We start from the raw sequence: 22,737 nt of genomic DNA, 5'->3' as shown, positions 1-22,737 counted from the left end.
AAAATAAGTGATTTTCAAGTGGGTTTTTTTTAATGATTTAGAGCCTAGAATTTTATTTTGCTTCTTTGGCATAACTTTAATGACTTTTATGTAAGGACATGGCATCTGGCTTGATCCCATGAGATAAGAAGTCTGAGCAATAGGGCCTGTATATTCAATACAGTCTAAAAAAAATCCACATTTATTTCCACTCAACAAGTTTTCCTAGAGGGCATTGTATTTCTCCACAGAACCTTATATTTCTAAACATCTGGGTCAGAATAAAATCATTATGCTCTTAACGAATAATAATTTTAATAAAATAAACCTTCCAAAAATTCACGAAAATACATTTACAAGGTACAACTGGTTTTTAAAAGCTTACATACACAAATGCACTGATTACATATCAGCCCTTTAACACTGTGACATAGCCTAAGGCATTAGTGTACTTTGACTGTAGAGATCAAATTAACACAAAAATGCTTCATCAATATAAGGGCTGTATTTTTCTCAGAGGTTTCTAGTTACTTTATAACCTCCAAAAAATTATTGGTTTTTATTTTTCAACAGACTATACTGGTGATCAGTTGATAACAAAATGACATAATAATTGAAAACTGATGATACTGAGTTAAGATATATTTTGCGATTCTCCTTAGTGAATTACAGTTTATAAAGGGAAGTTATATGGATTGTTGAAAGGTTAAACTAATGTACAATTACCCATTTAGGCAAATGTAACATTTTCCAGAGATTGTCAGTGGACCTGAAGCTAGTTGTCAAAGATGGCTCTATGATGAACCATGCTCCCAAGTATTCACACCCACAATTCCCTTCCCTTAAATCAGGACTTGATTTGTGATTAATTTGACCAATAAAATATGGTAGAATTGACACTATGCTAATTCCAGGTCTTTCAGAAGACTTTTTTCTCTCTCTGAAGAAACCTCCATTACACAATGAAGCACCTACCCTAAGACTATTATCCTGTGAAAAACTCACGTCATATAGAGAGGCCCTGGAGGCTGAAATACTGAGCACAGAAAGTGAGTGAGTGAAACGATAGTCATAGACATCCAGCCTAGTCAAACTTTTGGAGACCTCTAGCTCCAGCCACAATCCTACGGCAGCAGTAGAAGAGACCTTATGCAAGAATCTCTCAGATGAGCCCAGTAAACCCTCAGGACTATGAGGAATATCAATACATTGTTTGTTGTTTTGGTTTGGGGTGATTTGTTATTTGACAATATAAGCCAAAGGGTTTTCTGGGACCAGAGAGCTTGAACAAGGTAATCACCTGTTTCCTAATCATTTTCACAATCACCTGCACCTGTGCTTTCCATGGGTTTCTCTACATATCTATCGCATTTATCATTACAAATAATAATTTGACATTTAGCAAATTTTACTACCTGTATTGTTAGCTGTTAATTTATGTCTTCTTTGTCTCTATTGAGAGAGCAGAAAATAACTTCAAAAAAATCTTCACTACTAACAGAAACACATAACTTAGTAATTATTTAGTGATAACAATGATGTTTTGAAAACTAAGATTCATTATTATTTACTTAACAAATTCAATGTGAGTAATTACTACAAACAGCGTGGGTTAGGTTATGACAGATTTTCCACCTGGGGGGCTTGTTAATACTACATGGCTGGGCTTCATCTTCCTGATTTTCTGATTCAGAAGGCCTAAAATAAGGCCCAAGAATGTGCATTTCTACCAACTTCTAACGACTTCACGCTGTAAGGTCAAGGCCCACACTTTAGGAACCCTGGCTTAAGATAATGCCAAAACTCTCTTTTCTAGGACTGTTGGTCAAAAATCTTAGAAACCAGGTCAAATAAATTTGTCTCCTCTGCTTTTCACTTCCTTATCCTCTGCTTCTCTCTTTTTTGATTTCTTGTTTCTATAACCCTTTATCCACAGCAGTCTTCACAGCCTCTGCCTTCCCAAGCCACTCCATCTAAAGTCTCTCACATCTAGGCCTTCCTCTAAGCACAGAGAACATGCTAAAATTTTCCACTGCCTCAATTAAGATTCAGAAATACGGCATTAAATGATCATCTTCGAGCTCGTCCTGGATTGAGATTGTGCTGATATTATTCCTGGATCAGCAGTGCCCAACACCATGTCTGAAACATGCAGTTGGTACCCAACAATTTTTAAGTAAAATTAAAGTCAATCTAAAGTGTATATTATTGATAGTTTTGCTATGACATTGCATGGCAAGGATTCTACACAAGCTTCAGAATTACATCTGTGAATTGAAAATAAATGAAACATCAATGCTATATTTTTAAGAGGTTCAAAAACTCAGATCTTAGGAGACATCTATTAAGCACCTATGTTAACTTGAACTGGGAATAATGATGAAAACTTGAACTGGGAATAATGATGATATGATTATTACACTCCAAGTACTCACAAAATGAAAGACAAGTGGAAAGGGTGAGATTTTATTTCAAAATATGGAGATTCTAAGGACTCCATTCAAATGTGGGAAGGATCTCCCTTGTTAGAGATTGAGACATCCAGACATAGGCTTGCCACTGTGCCAGATGTCCACTACTCTGAGCACTTTACTCAAATCAACTCACTGAATCCTCATGCACACTCTACATCGTAGGACTATTATTTTCAGCATCCTCATTTTATAGATAAGGAAACTAATATGTATGACTGATACAGGACAGAGAATAAGTGTACCAATGGATTTCGACTTGCACAGTTCAGAGTCTGGGCACCTCATGACTAGACTGCATTTCTCTCTTTATGTCTTACAATGGGCATGGTAAGAGCTCCTAAAGGCAGCATCAAGGACCCAGACTTTTCTGTCTTGTCTCCAGTCCTACTGTATATGACATTTTTATCAAAATAGTTGATATGTTCACCCCTAAAATAGCACTACATTTATATCTGCACGGTATGACTGACAAGATTATAACACTGTATAGTTAAACCAAGTTGATCTATGTCAGTTATTCCCAAATTAACAGATTTCTACAACTGAAAAACGATGTGACTGGAGCACATAATGCACACTTTGCTACTGAATCTCGTGTAACACAGGTTGTGATAGGTTCACTCAATATGTCCTATATTTGATACCTAAGAATAGGTGCATTATCTCTATGAGGAAAAGAACATACTTTCATTTGTGTTTCTCTAAATTTTTAGTGAAATTTATGATATACTCAGAGATTGAGATGTGATAGATACAATAACATAACACTTATAAAATTTAAGTATATTTGGTATCTGATGCTATGGGTTAATACAAACAGCTGCTGTTATAGATGGAATTCTTATATTGATTTTGTTTCAAACAATTGAAGTTATTAATATTTCAATTTATGTTTAATTATACTAGAATTTGCTATATTACACTAATACCAAAATATGTAATCTTACCATTTATAAATTGATGCTTCCAATGTAATTTAATTCTGTGTTGTCTTTATAAACATAGTTATTTTACAAATAAGGGAGATATTATTTCATTGTAATTAGGTTACCTAAATTACCCACCATTAAGAAAAAAATAACAGCTTTAGGGTATAAAGCGTGTTTTTTATAGTTATGGCCTGTAAATTTTTACCTAATAGAATGAAAACTTAGCATCTAATTTCACAGTGTTTAAGCCTAATGACCAAAGCAATTCCAACATCAGTAAACATATAATGAACATCTATGTAACATTTATTGAGCTAGATGCTCAGCATTAAAAAATGAATGAGAATACAGTATTAGTAAGGGTGACAACAATAAACAATGCATGTCACATAACAGGCACTCAATAAATATTTCTTAAGGGTCAATATAAAAATGAATTGAAGCAAGTATATTAGGGTTTTTCCATGTCAGGCACTGTTCTAAACACTTTTACATATTAAAGCATTTCATTTTCCCATGTTCCTATTAACATCACAATTTTGCAGATAAGGAAATTAGGCTTTAGTGAGGGAATAAATTGTCCTGTGCCGCACAGCTATCCAGTAGCACAGTTGAATTTCTAAACAGGTTTATTTTAGAACTCCCGAAAGAAAGTCACACTTGCAAGACTACCAAAACTAGCATGATTGTGTGATTGAAGACATGTAAAACAAGTCTTCTGACAACACAAAGGAGGGAATTATTCTGATTCTGTAAGATGGAAAATATTTTACAGCTGAGTTCCCTTTATAGTTGGGCTTTTAAAAAACCAAAGAACAGGTAAATCACATTCCAGGCAGAGGGAAAATATGCCAGTAGAGTTGTATATTCAGGCAGTGATGAGTAGATCAATTTCTACTGCACTCAGAGAATAAAAGGACCCTAGAGAGATTTGGAAGACAAAATGTCTTTTGGAATCAGATCATTAAGAGACCTTGTATACCATGACAAGGAAATTAAATTTACCAGTAAGGCAGTGGGAAGTAATCAAAGTCACTTAATCAGAGGAGTGATATTGTCAAATTATCTTTCACTAATTTAACCTGTTGACAGAGGTAAGGTGGGTTCTCGATAGAGATCAGTCAGGAGCAGTGAGCAGTGGGAATGAAGGGAAGGGGAAATAAGTGATCAGAGGCTGCTACTTGATCTCACTGCTGCTGCACGTCTTGTGGTCCATGTATTTTTAACATTGAAGATATGTTTTAAGAAAGGCAAATCACTTTTGCAATTTGCATAACTAGTCCAGTCAAAACATTACAGGAGCAGTTTTTAAATCTACAGCTGTCAATGACTTTCCTGCTTGCTTACTTTCTGTCTTATTACCCAGCCAGTTTCTGCGGTTCCTGTTACTTCTGTTAGTACAACATGGAGAATCCTCATAGACAGTTGATGGCTGGCTTAATCAGGGTTCTCCAGAGCAAGAAAAATAATAGGAGCTCTATCTGCCTACTGACCCAGCTATCTGTATCTACATCTACCCATATGTACATACAGAGAGGGGAAATTTGTTATAAAAAAATGGCTCATATGATTTTGGAGGCTAAGTGCCTAAAATCTGCAGTGTGGGCTAGGAGGCTTGAGGCCCAGGAGAGCTTATGGTGTAGATAAAATCCAAGCCCAGTCTGCTAGCAAATTCTCTCCTGCGTGGGCAGGCTGGTCTTTTTGCTGTATTTAGGTCTGCAACTGATTGGATGAGACCCATCCACATTATGAGTGCAATCTGCTTACTCAAATTCCCTGATTTAAATATTAATCTCCTCCAAAACCATCTTGTAAGTTGATAGAGAAAATTAACCATTACTGTGGTCATTCCTAGATAAACTTTCAACTTAATGGGATATTAATTAAGAATTCATAAGAACGTCCCCTGGATTGCTAGCAATGTCTTTCATCCAGTAACAAGAAAAACCCTCTCCATTGCTGCAGGCATTTTTCATACACAAGTCAAAGTCATGAGTTTTTGTATCCATCTCCATGAGAACCTTTATTTGCAGATAGCCTCTCTTGTGTGCTCACTGGACCCTAACTGCTATACCTAAAGTACCCATGAAAAAATGAAATTCTTAACTTGGTTTTTTGCAAGGCATTTAAAAAACTCATTTAAAGACACTCATGTACATAGGCAGGGCAAAATAAAGTGAGAGGAAAATTTAGATTGAGATTTTTACATGGCCAATTTCTAAAATCAGCATTTAGAAATTCATTTTACTACTTGTTGCAAAGACAATAACACACATTGTGTCTTTCTCGAAAACTCAGAAAAAGTTCAACATTTTGCACATATTACTGTCATTAAATAATATTTTCTGCTTTTAATGCATACAAAGAGCATTAATTAAAAACACCATTATACCTCACCAGTGTCTGTTGACCTCCTACTCTGTGCTGAGCATTTTTTAAATACTTCCTGCTTTCCTGTGGTTCTGGGGACTTCTTCCCAGTTGGGTACACCATACTATTTGCACTTAAGAGAACCATGGGATTGTAGGTGCAGACATACAGACACCCATATCCTAATACTTGGCAGCTATTCCCTTCCTCACTCAGCAACATTCATCTTCCACCTGCCCCTCATCCAACAAACAGCTCTGAAGTGCAATCCGCCCTGGAAAACAAAATGCAACAAAATAAAGAGTAGACTTCTTGGCTCAGAAATTGTTTATCCAAAATCACTGTGTCTAGACAAAGTGCATTAATTAGGAGGGCTAAGCTTAATTGCTTCCCCAGGCTTATGTAAAGCAGGGAGGAAAACAGGACTTAGAGGTACTAGAAATAACCTAGATTGCAGAGCTCATAAAGAAGCCACAGGTAAACATTGCAGCTAGCCACAGGAACGTGGCTGGGAGTTTTTTCAGCAGATACACAGTAGGGTGAGATTGGGCAGGAGCTCTCTAGAGTGATGACCAACTGCTTCTCTGGACAAAAAAGAGGCAGAAAGGCATTCCTAGGAGCAAAATGTAGCTCAAACACTGCAAGAGAAAGGAAAATCACATGTTCCCTCTTCATATGCACAGCTGGTAAATCCTATTTGCATTTTCATATTTTGTGCTAAGCTCAATATTTAAGAGTACCATTTCAAGTAAGATAAATGTAAAAGCAGCATCGTGAAATTCTGTATGTTCCCTATGGCATTTTCTACAAGTTAAAGCAAATTTTTGCTGGAATGAGGATGCTTTAAACTGTGTTCAAAGAGATCCCTGTCAGTGTGGTGAGATATTTCAGGGAAGATGTCATTCTTTTGGAGGTATTGATTCTTGCCAATACAGTTGGAAATGACATAACAACAGAAATATTTTTTAACATGGTTTCCTGCTTTTACAGAAAACTAAATAACATTTAGTATAAAAGTCAAAATGATTTTTCTCAGACTGTATGTTCATCCTTTCATTATTTATCTCCAGTGATAAACATAGCATATGTTATAGTCCATCTGGATGGGCAACAGATCAAAATAAATGACATGAAACAGAAATATATGCTACATGCAACATATTTCTATGATCTAATTTTCTTAAACTTGATGTCATGTAGCTTATTAATCAATGCATTTATCTTTCAAAAATGTACATTACAGTAGAAATATGAAATGGCATAAGAAATGATGCTACTTACTGTAGTGAAATTATTTATTCCATAACACATGTTTGGGGGGAAAACGTAAGAGGAATGAATGGCATCAAACACAGCCTCAAAATGATCTAAAGTGTAGAAGAAAATCATTATTTAAATAAGCAGGATTTCTATTCAAAGCAACATATTTTTCTTTAAACCATCAAAATGACACTTGGCAAGAAGTAAGGCAGGAGGATGATAATTATGACAGAGCAAGAGCTAAAGCCAGTGGATCTCACAATTCAGAGGACTCAAGAGAGAAACAGCCTCCAATACAATTGCCTTAGGCTGCCCTGATGATATGACAACTTTCAAGGTTCTGTTCATGATGTATCTTCATAGTGATAGGCACATGGTAGGTGCTTTAAAAATATTTGTTTAGAGGTAGTCAACTAGTTTGAAAAGTTGTAGTATGTTGTAAACCTCTATTTCTACTGTTCTGAAGATAATCTGAAAATAGGGACTCAGCAGTGCTCCAAGTCAAGCAACCTGAGTAAATAATCTTCAGCTACCCTGTCCTCTTATGGGTCCTAAAGGGCATTGGGGCCAATTAGGCCACCTGGGAAATACACAGAGTCTTCATTAACTCTTTCAAAACAGATTAGTCATGCATACAGATAGTAAGTTCTCAATAAATGTTTGATGAAAGAATGGATGGATGGATGGATGGATGGATGGATGGATGGATGGATGGAAGGATGGAAGGATGGGTGGATGGATGGATGGATGGATGGGTGGATACATAGATGAATGGGTAGATAAACAAGGCTTTCAAGTGTTTGAGAAAACAGTAATGCTAAGAAGAAAGACAAATACGGTGTAAAGAACAATACACTAGAAATAAAGAGTCTAGATTTCAGTTTTACCTGTACATATCAAGATCTATGACATTTTGGGTCATACATACATATATTTTTTTGAGACAGAGTCTCATTCTTTTGCACAGGCTGGAATGGAGTGGCATGATCTTGGCTCATTGCAACCTCTACCTCCCAGGTTCAAGCAATTCTCCTGCCTTAGCCTCCCAAGTAGTTGGGATTACAGGCACATGCCACCATGCCCAGCTAACTTTTGTATTTTTTAGTAGAGACAGGTTTCAACATGTTGGCCAGGCTTGGTCTCAAACTCCTGACCTCAGGTGATCTGCTGCCTTAGCCTCCCAAACTGCTATGATTACAGGCATGAGCCACTGCACCCAGTCTTGGGTCATATATATATATAAATCTGGCCGAGGTGGGCAGATGAGTTCAGGAGTTCAAGACCAGCCTGACTAACATGGTGAAATCCCATCTCTACTAAAAATACAAAAATTAGCTAGGCATGGTAATACACACTTGTAATCCCAGCTACTCAGGAGGCTGAGGCAGGAGAATTGCCTGAACCTGGGAGGTGGAGGTTGCAGTGAGCCAAGATTGTGCCACTGCACTCGAGCCTGGATGACAGAGTGAGACTTCATTTCAAAAAACAAAAAATCTGGAGTTTATTTCTATTAACCTGAAAAATATGAGTTTGATTACTATTAACCTAACTTATCAGGTTCTTAAGACTCAATATTCCCCCAGGTCAACTCTCCAATCTCAACAAATTTTGATTTTATATATAATCTGTATTCTCTAAGACATACCAATATATGCTCACAAAACAGATTTTTAGGAAAAAAATATTTCAAGTCTCTTCACCTACATTGGTGATCCATTTCTTAGAATACTTTAGTTGTCAACAGTGCTCTTAAAATGCTACAATTGGAAATAAGCACCACACCCCTGGCAACATCTGATACAAACTAGAGTAAGACTCACAATTCCACTAGCTCTAAATAAGATTTCTTCATTCTACAAATATTTACAGCAGGGTTGCAATGTGCCAACACTGCTCTGAGCAGTGTGCTTTAACCAAGAAGAGAAACAAAACACTTCTCTCTATTGTACCCTATTATTTGCAAGTAGTAAACAGTGTAGGCAATTTCAGATAGTGATCCATATTAATGAAGCAAATAAAACCAAGTAGTGGGATAGAGCATGAGGCAGATTGCTGCAGTATTATTTCAGATAAATTCAGACAAATGGTAGAGGCATCCATGTGAAGATTCAGGAGAAAAGCATTGTAGGTAAATAAACACAGTAATTTTCAACCTCTGAGGCAGGAGTTAGCTTACCGTGCCCAAAACTGAAGAGTTCATTGTTATTGCCCATAGAAAACCAAGGAAACAGTTGTGTTATGTATAACTTAACTGTAGTATTTTAGAGTGGACTAATTCAAGTCATGTTAAACTTGCTAGTCAGGTTAGCTCTATTAAGGAAGGTTCGAAAAAACCAAAGTTAATGGAAGACTAAAGTGGGAATGGAGGAAATATGTGAGGCTGATACGCTAGGCAAATGTGGCCAAATGGGTTGTCAAACATAGAGGCTGGATCAGGGTGGAGTTACAGAAACTAAAATTCAATGAATGCAATTAGAAAGCCAGGGCGTGGTGGAATGAACCAAGTAAATACAATAAAACAGCACCTTTGCTCCTGTGTTTTAAAGCAACATGTCTCTATGGTAAGATATATTGGAGAGCTACTATGTTTAAAGGCTTTGGGGTTAGATAAGACGACTCAGTCTCTTCAGATATCCAAAAGTATTAAGGCTTCCAAATACAAGACTACATATTTAAGAAGTAAGGAAGACACATGCACACATACGTTTATTACAGCACTATTCACAATAGCAAAATCTGGAATAACCCAAATGCCCATCAGTGATAGACTGGATAAAGAAAATGTGGCGCATACGCACCATGGAATACTATGCAGCCAAAAAAAATATGAGTTCATGTCCTTTGCAAGGACATGGATGAAGTTGGAAACCATCATCCTCAGCAAACTAACACAGGAACAGAAAACCAAACACCACATGTTATCACTCATAAGTGGAAGTTGAACAATGAGAACACATGGACATAGGGAGGGAAACATCATACACCAGGGCCTGTTGCAGGGTGGGATGGTAGGGGAGGGATAGCATTAGGAGAAATACCTAATGTCTACAATGGCTGATAGGTGCAGCAAACCACCACGGCATGTGTATACCTACGTAACAAACCTGCATGTTCTGCACATGTATCCCACAACTTAAAGTATAATTAAAAAATTGATCAAGATAGTAAAATATGAGACAAGGGAAAGAACAATACCAAAAGGATTTTACAGTTTGTATTAGAAATTGTTCAAGTTTTAAAAGTTCAAGTACAATGAACTATTAAGTACTATATTTATTTATATGCAAGGTATATTTGTAATAAAAAGTCTTAATTGTTTATGTTTCAAAGCTCTATTATGTATAGAAATCTAAAAGGCTCAATTTAGAAGAATCAGAATTAGTCACTATCAGTGTAATTGTTAGGGTTGTAAAGTTAATTTAGCAGCTGAAATTAATCTAGCAATGGCAAAGATGATTTCTATATGTAAATGTGGTATTAAAATAGATTGTTGTATCCTTTCAAAAAACACAGTGTTGCAAGCATAAAATCTGAATTTAACTTCTTCAAAGACCATCAGAACCAGCTGTACAAATTTACCACGTGTAGAGTCATACCCTATAACAGAAGACAGGAGCATATATTTTAAAAGCCTCTGTATCAGATTTCTGTTGCTCTATAACAAACATAGTGACTTTAAACAACAAGCATTTTATTTAGCTCATGATGCTTTTGGGTTGTTAATGTCAGTTTCAAATAATCTCCACTAGACTTGTTCATATAACTGCCACCAGCTGGGAGCTGGTTGTTCTTAACCTCGCTCAACTCTCTAGTGACTAGCTATTAGCTGGGGGCAACAGAAACGGCTGAGCTACATGTCTTTCATTATCCAGAAACTACTCTGACTTTATCCAATTTTCAAGAAAAGCAAAAGGGCAAATGCTAATTCACAAGTATTTTTCAAGGCTCAGCTTGCATTGCTTTTTTAACTTTCCCATTGGCTGAAGCAAGTCACATAGCTATGCCCAGAAATGGCATTGGAAGGCACCATGGATTTCAATACCAGGAGATGCAAGCAAATAGGGGTTGTTACAATAATTAACCTACCATAGCCACAGAGAATAAATCCAAGGCAAAAGTTAATCTTAATACTAAAAAACTGCAAGAAATGACATCAGAGTTCTGAGAAGGGTAATGATAAACTAGATTTTATGCTGCACTAGGAAAGATAAAGATATAGCCATGTCTCTCTTGTTCACCAATATTTTTAGTACCCAGTCCAGTGCTTGGTTCTTGTTGGCACAAATGTTAATTGAATAAACAAATAATTTAATGAAGTGAATTTTCCTCTTCAAGGTCTAAGATGCTAAAACACACCTCTGTATATAGTGCGAAAAAATAATACTATAATTTTTGAATATGGCCTCTGGAATCAGACTGCCTGAGTTTACATCCTGCCTCTGCTTCTTAGTGTTGTTAGAGGAAGTACCACACTTTCTGTGCCCCATATTCCTGAGTTGTAAAATTAAGATATTGAGAGTACCTACATGTGGTGGTTTTAGACATGGCTCCCAAATCATTTGACATCAATCCCTTTAAAAGGTAGGATCTCTGGCCCCTAATTTTGAATGGGGTGCACTTGTGTTTCAATCCATTAGAGGCTCCTGGAAATAACACTGCATGACTTCCAACACTTGGTCATGAAAAGTGATACAGCTTAGCCTTGACTGTTGGAGCACTCACTCTTGAAGTGCTGAGCTTTCATTAAGAAATTGGAGAGATCACCATCCTTAAGGAAGCCAATGACACAAAACAGCCATGTGTAGGTGTTTCAGTTGGCAATCTATTCTTAAGACTCTTTGCAACCCCCATAACTGAAATGCAAATAAACAAACCAGACAATTCCAACTGTTGAGTTACTCTTCTACCTTTGAATCTTTCCAGCTGAGACCCAGGCATCACAGAATAGTGAAAAACTATACCTGCTATGCCCTATTTGAATTTCTAATGCACAGAATTCATAAGCATAGGAGTATTTGTTGTAAGCCACTCAGTCTAAAGTTCATTTTTTATACAGCAAAATAAATAATAGAAATGTAGTACCTGAAAAAGTGCAATCATAAAAATGCAAAGCATCTGCCTTTGCTATGGGAGCTGGTATCAGGCAGAAGCCAGAAAGTCCTTGTGATGGGGTTTATGTGTCAACTTGACTGAGTCACTGGGTGCCCAGACATTTGGCCAAAATTATTCTAGGTATGTCTTTGATGGAGTTTCTGAATGAGAGTAACAATTAAATTGGTAAACTGAGTAAAGCAAATTGCCTTCACTAATATGGGTGGACTTCATCCAATTAATTGAAGTTTTGAATTTAAAAATAAAAGGCTAAACAAGAATTCCTCCTGCCTGACTGCTTGATCTGGGGCATAGAATTTTTTCTGCCTTTGGATTCAAACTAGAAATCAGCTTTTAGAATGCCAGCTTTTAGAATGAACTTATACCATCAGCTTTCCTTGTTCTCCAGCTTGCCAATCTTGGGACTTCTCAGCATCCATAATTGAATAAGCCAATTTTTCAAAATAAATCACACACACACACACACACACACACACAGACACACACACACATACACCCCCTATTGTTTCTGTTTCTCCTGACAGCTCTGACTAATGCAGACCTTGAGAAGGCTTATTATCAAAGGCTTAACAAAGGGTGAGCATTGTTAATGAGAAAAGGTTTTGGACACTCTCATTTATGATGAACAAAATAGCTAATTGGATTTCTGGGCTGCATATAAGATATAAATGGAGAGACAAACTGAAAGAAAACTTCAGTTTTCAATGAAAATTTAGATAAACTATAAGGGAGCCTGAATTTACTGGGTTTAAAAGTAAAAGTATTTACCCTCCTCAGTCTTTACCAGCAGAATAATCTCAAATTAGAAAAAAATACCTCAAGGCAACTATCAAATCACAGTTTCTTTCAGGTAAACAGCTGAGGGTTAAGATGAAATCAAGGGATTGGCTTTACAACCCTTCAGTAAGAGCTTAGAAAGGTTGGCAGTGATGTCTTATAAACCATTTCAAAGAAACAAAGCCTTCTAAGGCTCTTAAGAGCATCTCAGACAGGCAACCTCTATTGCACAATATGGATTCTGAGAATTATAAGGGCCTTAGGTCCAGCAGCCTCACAAGGGGTCCAAATAGAAAAGAGTTTATCTCAAAGAGACTTTGAGTATTACTTTTTTCTAACAAAGTGGACTATAAGTTGATACACAGGAAGCCCCTACAATGTTTAAAGATATCGTTCAACTTGGATTGGACAGAGTCAGTACAAAATGCAAGATGCCTTTTGACTTGCCACCATTTTGAGCACAAAGCAAGATTAAGAGCATATCTCATTTGAAATCCAAGCCATATCTTGTTTTAAAAAAATAATACATTAAAGAGAGGAACCAAGAATATTAGAAAACTGTTCGGGGGAAGTAAAAGTAGATCCTAATTGAAGAACTTGCAACAAGTGTCCAGCTAACTTTCAGAATTGCTATGGACTAGTGACTACTGTGTGTCTCTTATTTTTCCTTCTTTTTGAATAGGAGAAGCTATGGTGGGTTATCTAACAAGGTAAGTGTGTAGAGGACAGATAACCTGTATCTTTATTTTAGAGGTCTTCACATTGAAAGCGTCTATACTAGAACTGCACCCAAGAAACCTCATCTGCAACTGGAAAATTTAGACATAAGGTTCTAGACTTGAAGTTGATGACAAAATGAGACAACTTAGAGGGCTTGGCGAAGGAAATAATACCCTAGAATACAAAGGAAGAAATATAAGTGATTGTGGCCACAGGGAGAACTATGGTGATTTTAAAGCGAGGGCCCAAAATTATGTGACATAACTTCCATGAGAAAGTGGGATCTATATCCAGTCCTTTTGCATCTGGGTAGTTAGGTGAGCAATTGCTTTAACCAGTAGGCTACTGCCTAAGAGTAGCTTAGTTTGGTGATTTCTTAGGCTGTGTTATCAAAACACAATGCAACTTCCGAGTTGTTTGCTGTAAAACTCACATTTAGAACAGAGTCCTATGTTAGGAGTCTGACTACTCCGAAGTACCATGATGTGAAGAAGCAAAATCATGGGCATAGGTCATGTGAACGTTTTCTGGTTGGAGTACTATTCTTCCAAACATCTCAATTCATGTGTCTGACAACTGAATGAATGAGGTTTCAGATATTTCTATGCACTACATTTCAGTCACTGTAGAGTAATAGACTTGGAGTTACAGCCAAACACAGTGAAGCATCTCACTGTGCACTGTTCAAATTTCTGACCCACTAAATTCATGGGCATTAACAAATCGTTTTAAGTCATTAAGTTTTGGAGCAGTTTATTACACAGAAATAGCAACTGAAATAGCATTTCGTAGAGCAGTTGTGAGTTATGATGAAAAGTATATAAAACAGTGCTTATTTAATTCTAAAGCATGAAGTTCTCTTAAAACCTCAGGGGGCCACAAACAAAATGCCTGAGTCAGATGGTAAAACTAACAGCCAAAAATGAATCCTTCACTGTATAATCAGCTAAAGGTATGCAGAAACTACTTCTTCCCAAACCGAAATGAACCAGGGTAGTAGTTTCACATAGTAAATGGTCATATAGAAAGTAGTTTTAGGTTAAAATAAAACATATTGCTGTATTGGAATTTTTATAGGTTTGGAAAATTACAATGACAAATCTCTAACATTTATAAGTTTGGATAATAAATTTTGACTAAAATTGGAAAATAAAAGTGTGCTACAGATCTAAGTCTATACAAGTTAAACATAACAACTAAGCATTCATAGGCATAAACCACTGTATGGAGCTCGCTTAAAAATAAACCTATTTAGGTTTACAGGTAAGAATAATTACTATCTGTAAAGAATCTGACCATGTGTGAAACTGCATAGCTGGTGCCTCAATGAAATGTTTTACTCTGAATTTCACACATGAGCTTCATTATTTGTGCCCTGCAGCATTGCACATCCAGCGATTTCTTGGTGCCAGAATTACTTTTTTCCTAAGAAACTCCCTTTTGTTCATGTTGGCATCAAAAGTACAAATCCTAAAGAATGCAGCGTGTGGCTTTGTATCAGAAAACGTGCAACCTTTGATTGAGTAAAAGCGACTTCATTTGCCTGCTTCACTTCTGTTACCCAGATTTGCACAACTTGATGAATGGGATAGTCAAGGTGAAAGATGACAGGCTGAAAGCCAAAAGTCAGACACCCAGCACCTAGAATCACTTTGTTCTTTTCTTTAGTCTCCTTTTCATTAAAAGCAGAGTTTTATCACCCGTTCTACCCCCATGTCATGCCTCTTTCAATTGTTTGACAGTGTCGCAGAGACAAGGAAGAGAATGAGTATCGAATAGATGTCATTTCTCATCGTCACCTGCAGGTTATGAAGGCTGCTGCAAGTGGCTCCGGGTGATATTCCTGGGAATGAGTGGGGGGTGGGGAGGGAAGCAATGCTCTCAGTCTGTGATCCTCCCCCTTCAACAGTACCTCAAATTGAAGAATTCTAAATCCATGCTGGCATTTTCAGTGCTCCCTTTGTGCTACAAAGAATTGAGTTAAATGTTGGCTAATCAGTGAGTTTTAAAACTCCTGATTAATAAAACATGCAGAGCTACACCTGCTCTTCCAATGCTCCAAGAATCTTCCACATCAAGTTTTTGTTCAACAATCTTTCAAACGCGCTGACCACATGGAGACTCATTCAATCAGCTAAAAGTTCATAATAAAAAAATTTTAAAGTTCCACACCAGGGAGGAGTTTCAACTATCTACCTAATTGACACCACAATTTAAAAAATACTGACCAGGGTGTGACAGCAATTGCTAATTGTTTTCATTTAATAGTTTATACAATGTGTTATTCAGTCTTACTTATTAATGGAATTATCCACAACATCTGTTTTAAACAAGAAAAATTAATGTGAATTATGCTAATTTCATTGCTGAAAGCAAATAATAATATGGAAATTTACTGATTTTCATTATATAAAATTATTTTAACACTATTAGCATACTCAGTAGAATTCACTCTAAGCACATGGGACTCTAATACTCAATTTAGATTCAGGAGAGCAGTTGGAAAGCGCTTTTCTGAAGAAGTGAAAAAGAGAATTAGCCTTTCTACCCCGTGGCATTCTCCCTGTAGTGTCAGAATCAAACCTGATAAAGATGCATTTCATTTGGTTAATACAGAGCGTTAACCTGTATGCTCCGGGTGAATGTGCTCTCAGCACAGGTTATTCAAAAATTAATGTTTGTGATTGCTTTACCCAAATCCCAGCTACTTCCCATCTCAGAAGTCAGTTGCTACACAGGTAACAAAGCAGGAAATTATTTCAACTGCCCTTTGGCAATGTATCATTGAGAGTTCTTAATGCTGTAAATGACATAACACTCTAACAAAAATACGGCTTAAACAATAAAGGACATATATCAAATCACTTCATTGGAAAACTGTTTGGCTTTTAACAAAGGTTGGTTTTAAAGAAGGACTGATCACTAGCCCAAACAATATTATCCCAGAACCTAGTTTTTTTTCTCTCTCTTTCTCTATTCTGCCTATTTCCAAGTCAGCTTCAGCACTGGGAGCATCTGTGGTCCCCTTGAAACTCCAACCTTTTCCCTCAGTATATCTCACATGTCCTTATAGCAACCACCCATTAGAAGAAAGCAAGTTTACTTTAGAAGTCTTCAGGACAAAAGACGTCTCTTCCCAAAAACCATATTAAAAGATCAGTGTGTGCCGCTGATTCAATGGAATCAAGTAGTCGTTCCTGAACCCGTTACCATGAGAGAGTATTGGGGTACACTGATTACTTTAAGCCAATGAAGGCCCATCCCAAGTCACATGACTGAGAATGGGGAGGGTTGGTTTTCTGAACACTATTACCAGAAGTAAAAATGGATGATGCGCAGTAATCACAACAGAGTCCATTAGAGGTAAAGACATCTCTAATGTCCTGACCTTAGAATAGTCAGTAGTTCTGACTACTCGGCCCTATCCTGCCTGAGACAAATATGCACTTGACCACAAACATGGCTTTTGTGCACCAATGTGAAGCATGATCACATTATTGTTTTCAAGGTATAATAGAAGCAAATAAAATCTTACTGTTGAAATGAGATCTAGTTAAAATGTACTTTTTCCTCAAGGAGGCAAACTTGAGAGGCTAAGTAATTTACTCAAGGTTAAGAGGCTTTGATGAAGCTATTTCAAATATTCTGAATTGTGTCCCAGTAACCTCCCTACTAAATCACTTTGCTCATTTATTATTGAATTTTTCCATATTTTCTGAATTTGAATAAAATGTACTCTAGTTATATTTTATAATAGCACCTACTGTATCTTCCATCTGACCTTATGAGTCATAGGCAGACACTGTAACAACAAAAAATCAAAACTCTACCACTTAAAAGTTAGCAGTTTTGGGAGTTAAATTAACTCCTTGGGGATAATAATTTGGTGTCTGAAAAAAGATTGCAAAATGTAGTAGTAATAGAAAGAGCAATAGACTGGTAGTCAAAAGGCCTGAATTTCTGTCCCAAATTTGTCATGAACCAGTGTGTGACACTGGCAAACTCTTTATTCTCTATGGACTTTAATGGTGGAATGTAAATTAAAATAAATAATTTTTAAGAAAGTTTCTGATTTGGGGATCCTTTCTTTCTAGCAATTTTGCTTAAGTAATGTGAAAAGATTAAGTTATCTTAACTGTAAAGAAAAAAATGTAAGATTTGAGCCTAGAGTAGTCTGAATACTAATCTTGGATCTGGCCCTGACATTAAATATGTTTTTTTAAATTTTTTAATTTTTTTTACTAAAAATGATAATAAAGAAATCAGTAACTTATCCATTACGTTCAAAATGACAAATATATATCAAAAGCCATATTTTTTCCAGGTTACTCAAATTTCTACCAAAAGAAATTCCCCTAACAGATTTCCAGCTACTCTGAAAAATAAGAGATGGCCCGTGAGCTATCACTAGAAAGGCAAATAGAAGATCTTAAAAGGGATATCTTAGGGAGAAAAACAAAATATTCTTTTTGGAAAAAAAATGCAAAAACCAAAGTTGAGAATTATCACAAAATAATGAAAGCAGTAAAGAAAAATGTACATACAGACAAAGGGGTTTGTTTTTCATTTTCCTCTTCAATCCTTCTAAAGCATTACAGCCATGTGTGGTCAGCTTGAGAGTGAGAAGGATTAGAAGCAAAGGACTCATGGCTTGTTTTTTCCTCTTAAGTCCCTCCCATCCTCTAAGGAATAGACTCAGTGTGCTGAAAAGAATATAGCAGCATGTAGTGCAGGTGCCAGAAACAGCTTTGGCACCATCCATGCTATATCCCTATACTTACAACACAGTGACTCGTAGACGCATTTCCTTACAAATCCCAGGGATGTACAAGAAATGTGTGCTAGAGGTTGACTAAATACTGGAATTTATACAATTATTATAATTTCCAGATCTAGAGTAGTTGAATTTACACCTAGAAGGCTAATAATTTGATTAATAAAATTCACTGCCCTTGTAAGAGACAGACTCAAATCTCTAATGTGAATTAATTACAGCATAGTAAGTGGTGTGGACAGACCTAAAAAAGAAGAATGAATTAATAGAAGCAAAGTGGTCTATTTAGAAAAGTAGGCAAATAAGATATAAAGAGGCTAAACTGTCAGACTCTGACATTCAACCCGAAAAGAAAAAGAAATCTGGAACTACGAACCATTTTGGAGATGTATTTTCTCCCAAAGCTTTCCCAAAAATGTGGTTTTCCCAAGGTGTAGGTGAACCTAAACCATTTTATTTTCTTTATCAATTCCATTTACCAAGGAAAATCCAATTACTAATTTTCTTCCAGAACTCTCCTGGAGCTAGCGCTCAACCATTCCATCATAGATAAACAGACTCCAAGTGTAAATCAATTAATTTGACTACTGTATTATACTAAATTTTCTGTAGCTTTGTAATGGACCAGTATCTACTCACTTTGTAAGAGACTGAAGTGGTTGCAGTAACCACTCTGGTTGTGCTAATAAAATCTTGCACCTAGAATACAAGTCTAAGAAAGTTCATTTTAAAGGCCTAATCAACCTCCAGAGTTGGTGCCTCTGAAAGATAAACCTTCAGAGGCATGCCTTCCCTAACTCTTAATATCAACTATATCCAAACTGGACATAATATGTTATTTTGTATTTTATACTTCCAGATTTATTAATAAAATAGAGATGATTATAATAGTATGGCATGCAAAATATTTCAAAATGTATTTTCATTGTAAAGCTAGAGGTAGGAATTATTTTTAAAAATTTTAAAATATAGAAGATCTATGCTGTTAAAAAAATCAACAAAAGAATCTTTAGAAAATTTTTCTGGATATTTTTAACAGGATGGATCTTCTGTATTTTAACTATGATTGATAGTTTTCCTATTTTTTTCTTCATGTGGCTTAAGCAATATATCAAGTTCATACATTAGTTAAGAGTCACAAAGTTTCGAATGAAGAGAAGTTAATTGCCTTAAATTTACATTAGTTTTTGATTTAATTTACTCATTTAAATTAATTATAACCTAATTCTTAATTCTGAAATTAGATCATTTTCCCAATGCACATATACTTCTTTGGATAACTTTAAGACAAGCAAAAAACATTAAGAAAACTTCAAGAAAGGATGCTTCTCATTTGTTCGTCAGGAAATGTCCATATATGTACAAGATGTTTTACCTTTCTTTAGACAGCATCACCACTTGAAATTATAGAACTCATTGATTCTTCTTGCTTTCCAACACACAGATGTATGCTATTTGTCTACCTTAATGGCAGTTACAAATCTTTTAGATTATTTATTTAGTTTATCAAAACAAGTTAAACAATGACCTACAAGACTGACTAATATGTTTTGAGCATACTATTTAAAAGGAAACTTTAAACTACATCCTATAGAAAACCAAGAAGCATTTGAAACATTATAAATGCTTCCCTTTCTGATATTCAGATGTATCTTCTTTTTCTTTTTGTTTGGAGACAGAGTCTTGCTTTGTTGCCTGAGCTGGAGCTCACTGGCATAATCTCTGTTCACTGCAACCTCTGCCTCCTGGGTTCAAGTGATTCTCCCACCTCAGCCTCCTGAGTAGCTGGGATCACAGACATCTGCCACAATGCCCAACTAATTTTTTGTATTATAGTAGAGACAGGGTTTCACCTTGTTGCATAGGCTAGTCTCGAACTCCTGACCTCTTGCTCCGCCCACCTTGGCCTCCCAAAGCGCTGGAATTAAAGGTGTGAGCCATCTCGCCCAGCCCAGAACTGTATCTCTTCTTAGAAATTACATGAAGGCTCAGAGTTTCCTTTCTTTTTCTCCTAATTAACCTCATCTTCCCTTAAGAATGCCCACTAACTCCCATTGTGACACATTACAGTGTTTTTGACCCTGAAACAAAGTTATACATATTTTAATAATTCAACGTATTCATGATGATGTTTAAAGATGTGGATTAATTCCCATATCTGGATGATTGTAGCTATTGTTACTTGACACAGAATAATTTCATTATTATTTCTAAAATGATAAAAAATATGTTTGTCCTTAAAAAATTCATGTAAGCCATTCCAATTTATCTAATTCATGCCAAGTAGACATTTACAGAAAGAGATTTGTAGAATTTACCTGGAATTGACACACGATTTTCTTTTCCAAATATTGTTCAGATACTGATCATTCCAGATACCAAACAAATTTGCCACTCAAAATCTTCACATAAAGTTTCCACAACATTATCATAAATTTATCCAAAACTTTAGACTGTGAGTAAGCAATGGATAACTTTTATGAATCTTGTTTTTGACATTTCCATACCTATTTGTGGAACTGATCAGCGTACCCCACCCTCCCCACCCCATACCAACAAACTTAAGAGAAAACTCTTTCATATTCTGATAATCACATTCCATAACATGTATATATTGCCAGGTCGAAGGAAACAGACACAATAGAGAATGTGCCTGAGCATTCTGGGCTGCTTAAATTTCTTTACAAAGATGTTTAATTCTCAGAAATTCCAGAAATACTTGATGTGTTTTTGATGAGGCAATTATGAATGTAAAAGTATCTCTTGTACTAACTTAGTCGGAAAAATCTCCCGAAGTCATCGAGAAATTCCAACCACATCAAGAAGTCATTGTCATCCAATGACATTTTTTTTTTTTTTTGTATTTTTAGTAGAGACGGGGTTTCACCATGTTGACCAGGATGGTCTCGATCTCTTGACCTCGTTGTCCACCCCCCTCGGCCTCCCAAAGTGCTGGGATTACAGGCGTGAGCCACCCCGCCCAGCAACATTTTCAGAATCAGTTCAAATAAAGTAGAAAGAGGCTACAAATGTATTTTCTCATTTGAAGATGTATTCAAATTTACTAGTCTTTTCCTTTAGGACACTCCTTGACACTCCACTCCCATTTCCTTTATTTGATTTGCTGTTCCCTCTACCTCCAGCACGTATTCTTGAGAAAAAAAAAGGTATAGAACTGGAAGTAGAGAAAGCTCATCTCCTACAATTCTAAGGATACCCGAGGACTAGAAAATAGTTGTGTTAAAGAGACAAGAGGATTGCAGTTTCTGGCATTCTGTCTATCTCAAGCTCCTTTTAGGGGAACACAACAACATTTATGACATTTCCACTTAATGTTCTTGACTGTGTTCAGTTCAATCCCTTTCTTAAAAACCTTTGACGTTTCTAGCATCTGATCTTTTGAGCAGTTTAACTTACAACAACTGCTGCTAAATTTCCCTGCAAAATAAAAGCTCAACACAAGAAGTTGAAAATTATAACCTGTGTGAAATTTCAACCAATGCCTTTTCTCATGAAGAACAAAATATAAATATACAGATATCAAATAACAGTTATACACAACCATGCACTGCCAATGAATGAAGAGCAATTGATCCTGTGAGGCACTATCATATTATAGATTCAATGTCATAACTGGCTTCTCTGTTCCTTTGTTAAGAAAGTTATTTTCAAACATCCTAGCTTAATGAGCAGTGAGCAAACTTGCAAGCATCACCAGTTCCACTGTGTGAAAATGTACCACAGCAACTCCAGAGCCAACCCAGAACAGCTGGTTGTAACCCACAAGCCATAAAAGTCAAAGTGACTATATTGTTTAGAGAAAGAGGCAAAAGTTTCCATCTACCAAGTAGCGAGTATCCTTATGGATTTGGCTCCTCTCTTCATTCACAAAATAGAGGTGAAGTTTAATATGTCCCAATCAGTTACAAGTAATTTTCTTCCAATCTACTGTTACACACTGAGAGCTGGGAACCAGCTGCTCTTAAGCCCTTGCCATGTCCCATGGTGCAGAGAGCATTGTTGGCAACAGTGGCTTGGCTCTTTGATTTTGTTAAATTAAACCTCTTCTTACCTCGACTTCCTTGTTCTTCTCTTTGTTTCTGCCCATTGAACTTCTCCCATTGCTGGCAGTCTCCCGCGCTGGGATTACGGAAATCTGGTGGAGGGGCATATTGGCAGGGCTGCAGGTGGCCAATCCCTGATTGGATGCCTTATCTCTTCACTCGCCCTGAGTAGCCCACCTGCACAATTGTTCATATCCTTGCTTTGCCAAGCTCAGGTCTAAACAAAAAGGGGAAAAATAGTGTTTGAGACACTGTGCAGCAGAGGCCAGGGTCTTCTG

General features: G+C 36.5%; 1 protein-coding gene across 12 annotated transcripts in view; it reads right to left on the bottom strand.

Annotated features, from left to right (window-relative positions):
* MARCHF1 (membrane associated ring-CH-type finger 1) overlaps positions 1-22,737 on the bottom strand; it is a 933,735-nt gene that overhangs the window by 438,661 nt on the left and 472,337 nt on the right. For 9 of the 12 annotated variants that reach the window (XM_035292742.3, XM_054252825.2, XM_054252826.2 and 6 more), the window contains one exon: positions 22,468-22,676. The exons of 1 other annotated variant lie outside the window; for it this stretch is intronic. Coding sequence is in view for 3 of the 11 variants with exons in the window: in XM_054252831.2 (XP_054108806.1) it covers positions 22,468-22,566 (99 nt within the window). In the remaining 8 variants the exon portion in view is untranslated. Of the gene's footprint in view, positions 1-18,165; positions 18,243-22,467; positions 22,677-22,737 lie in introns of those variants that run through there. 2 more of the 12 variants (XM_054252829.2, XM_078366326.1) reach the window with 1 other exon arrangement.

The sequence above is a fragment of the Callithrix jacchus genome, chromosome 3 (assembly GCF_049354715.1).
Source record: "Callithrix jacchus isolate 240 chromosome 3, calJac240_pri, whole genome shotgun sequence".
In the NCBI taxonomy this organism is placed as follows: domain Eukaryota; kingdom Metazoa; phylum Chordata; class Mammalia; order Primates; family Cebidae; genus Callithrix; species Callithrix jacchus.
This window is presented reverse-complemented; position numbering and strand designations above follow the sequence as displayed.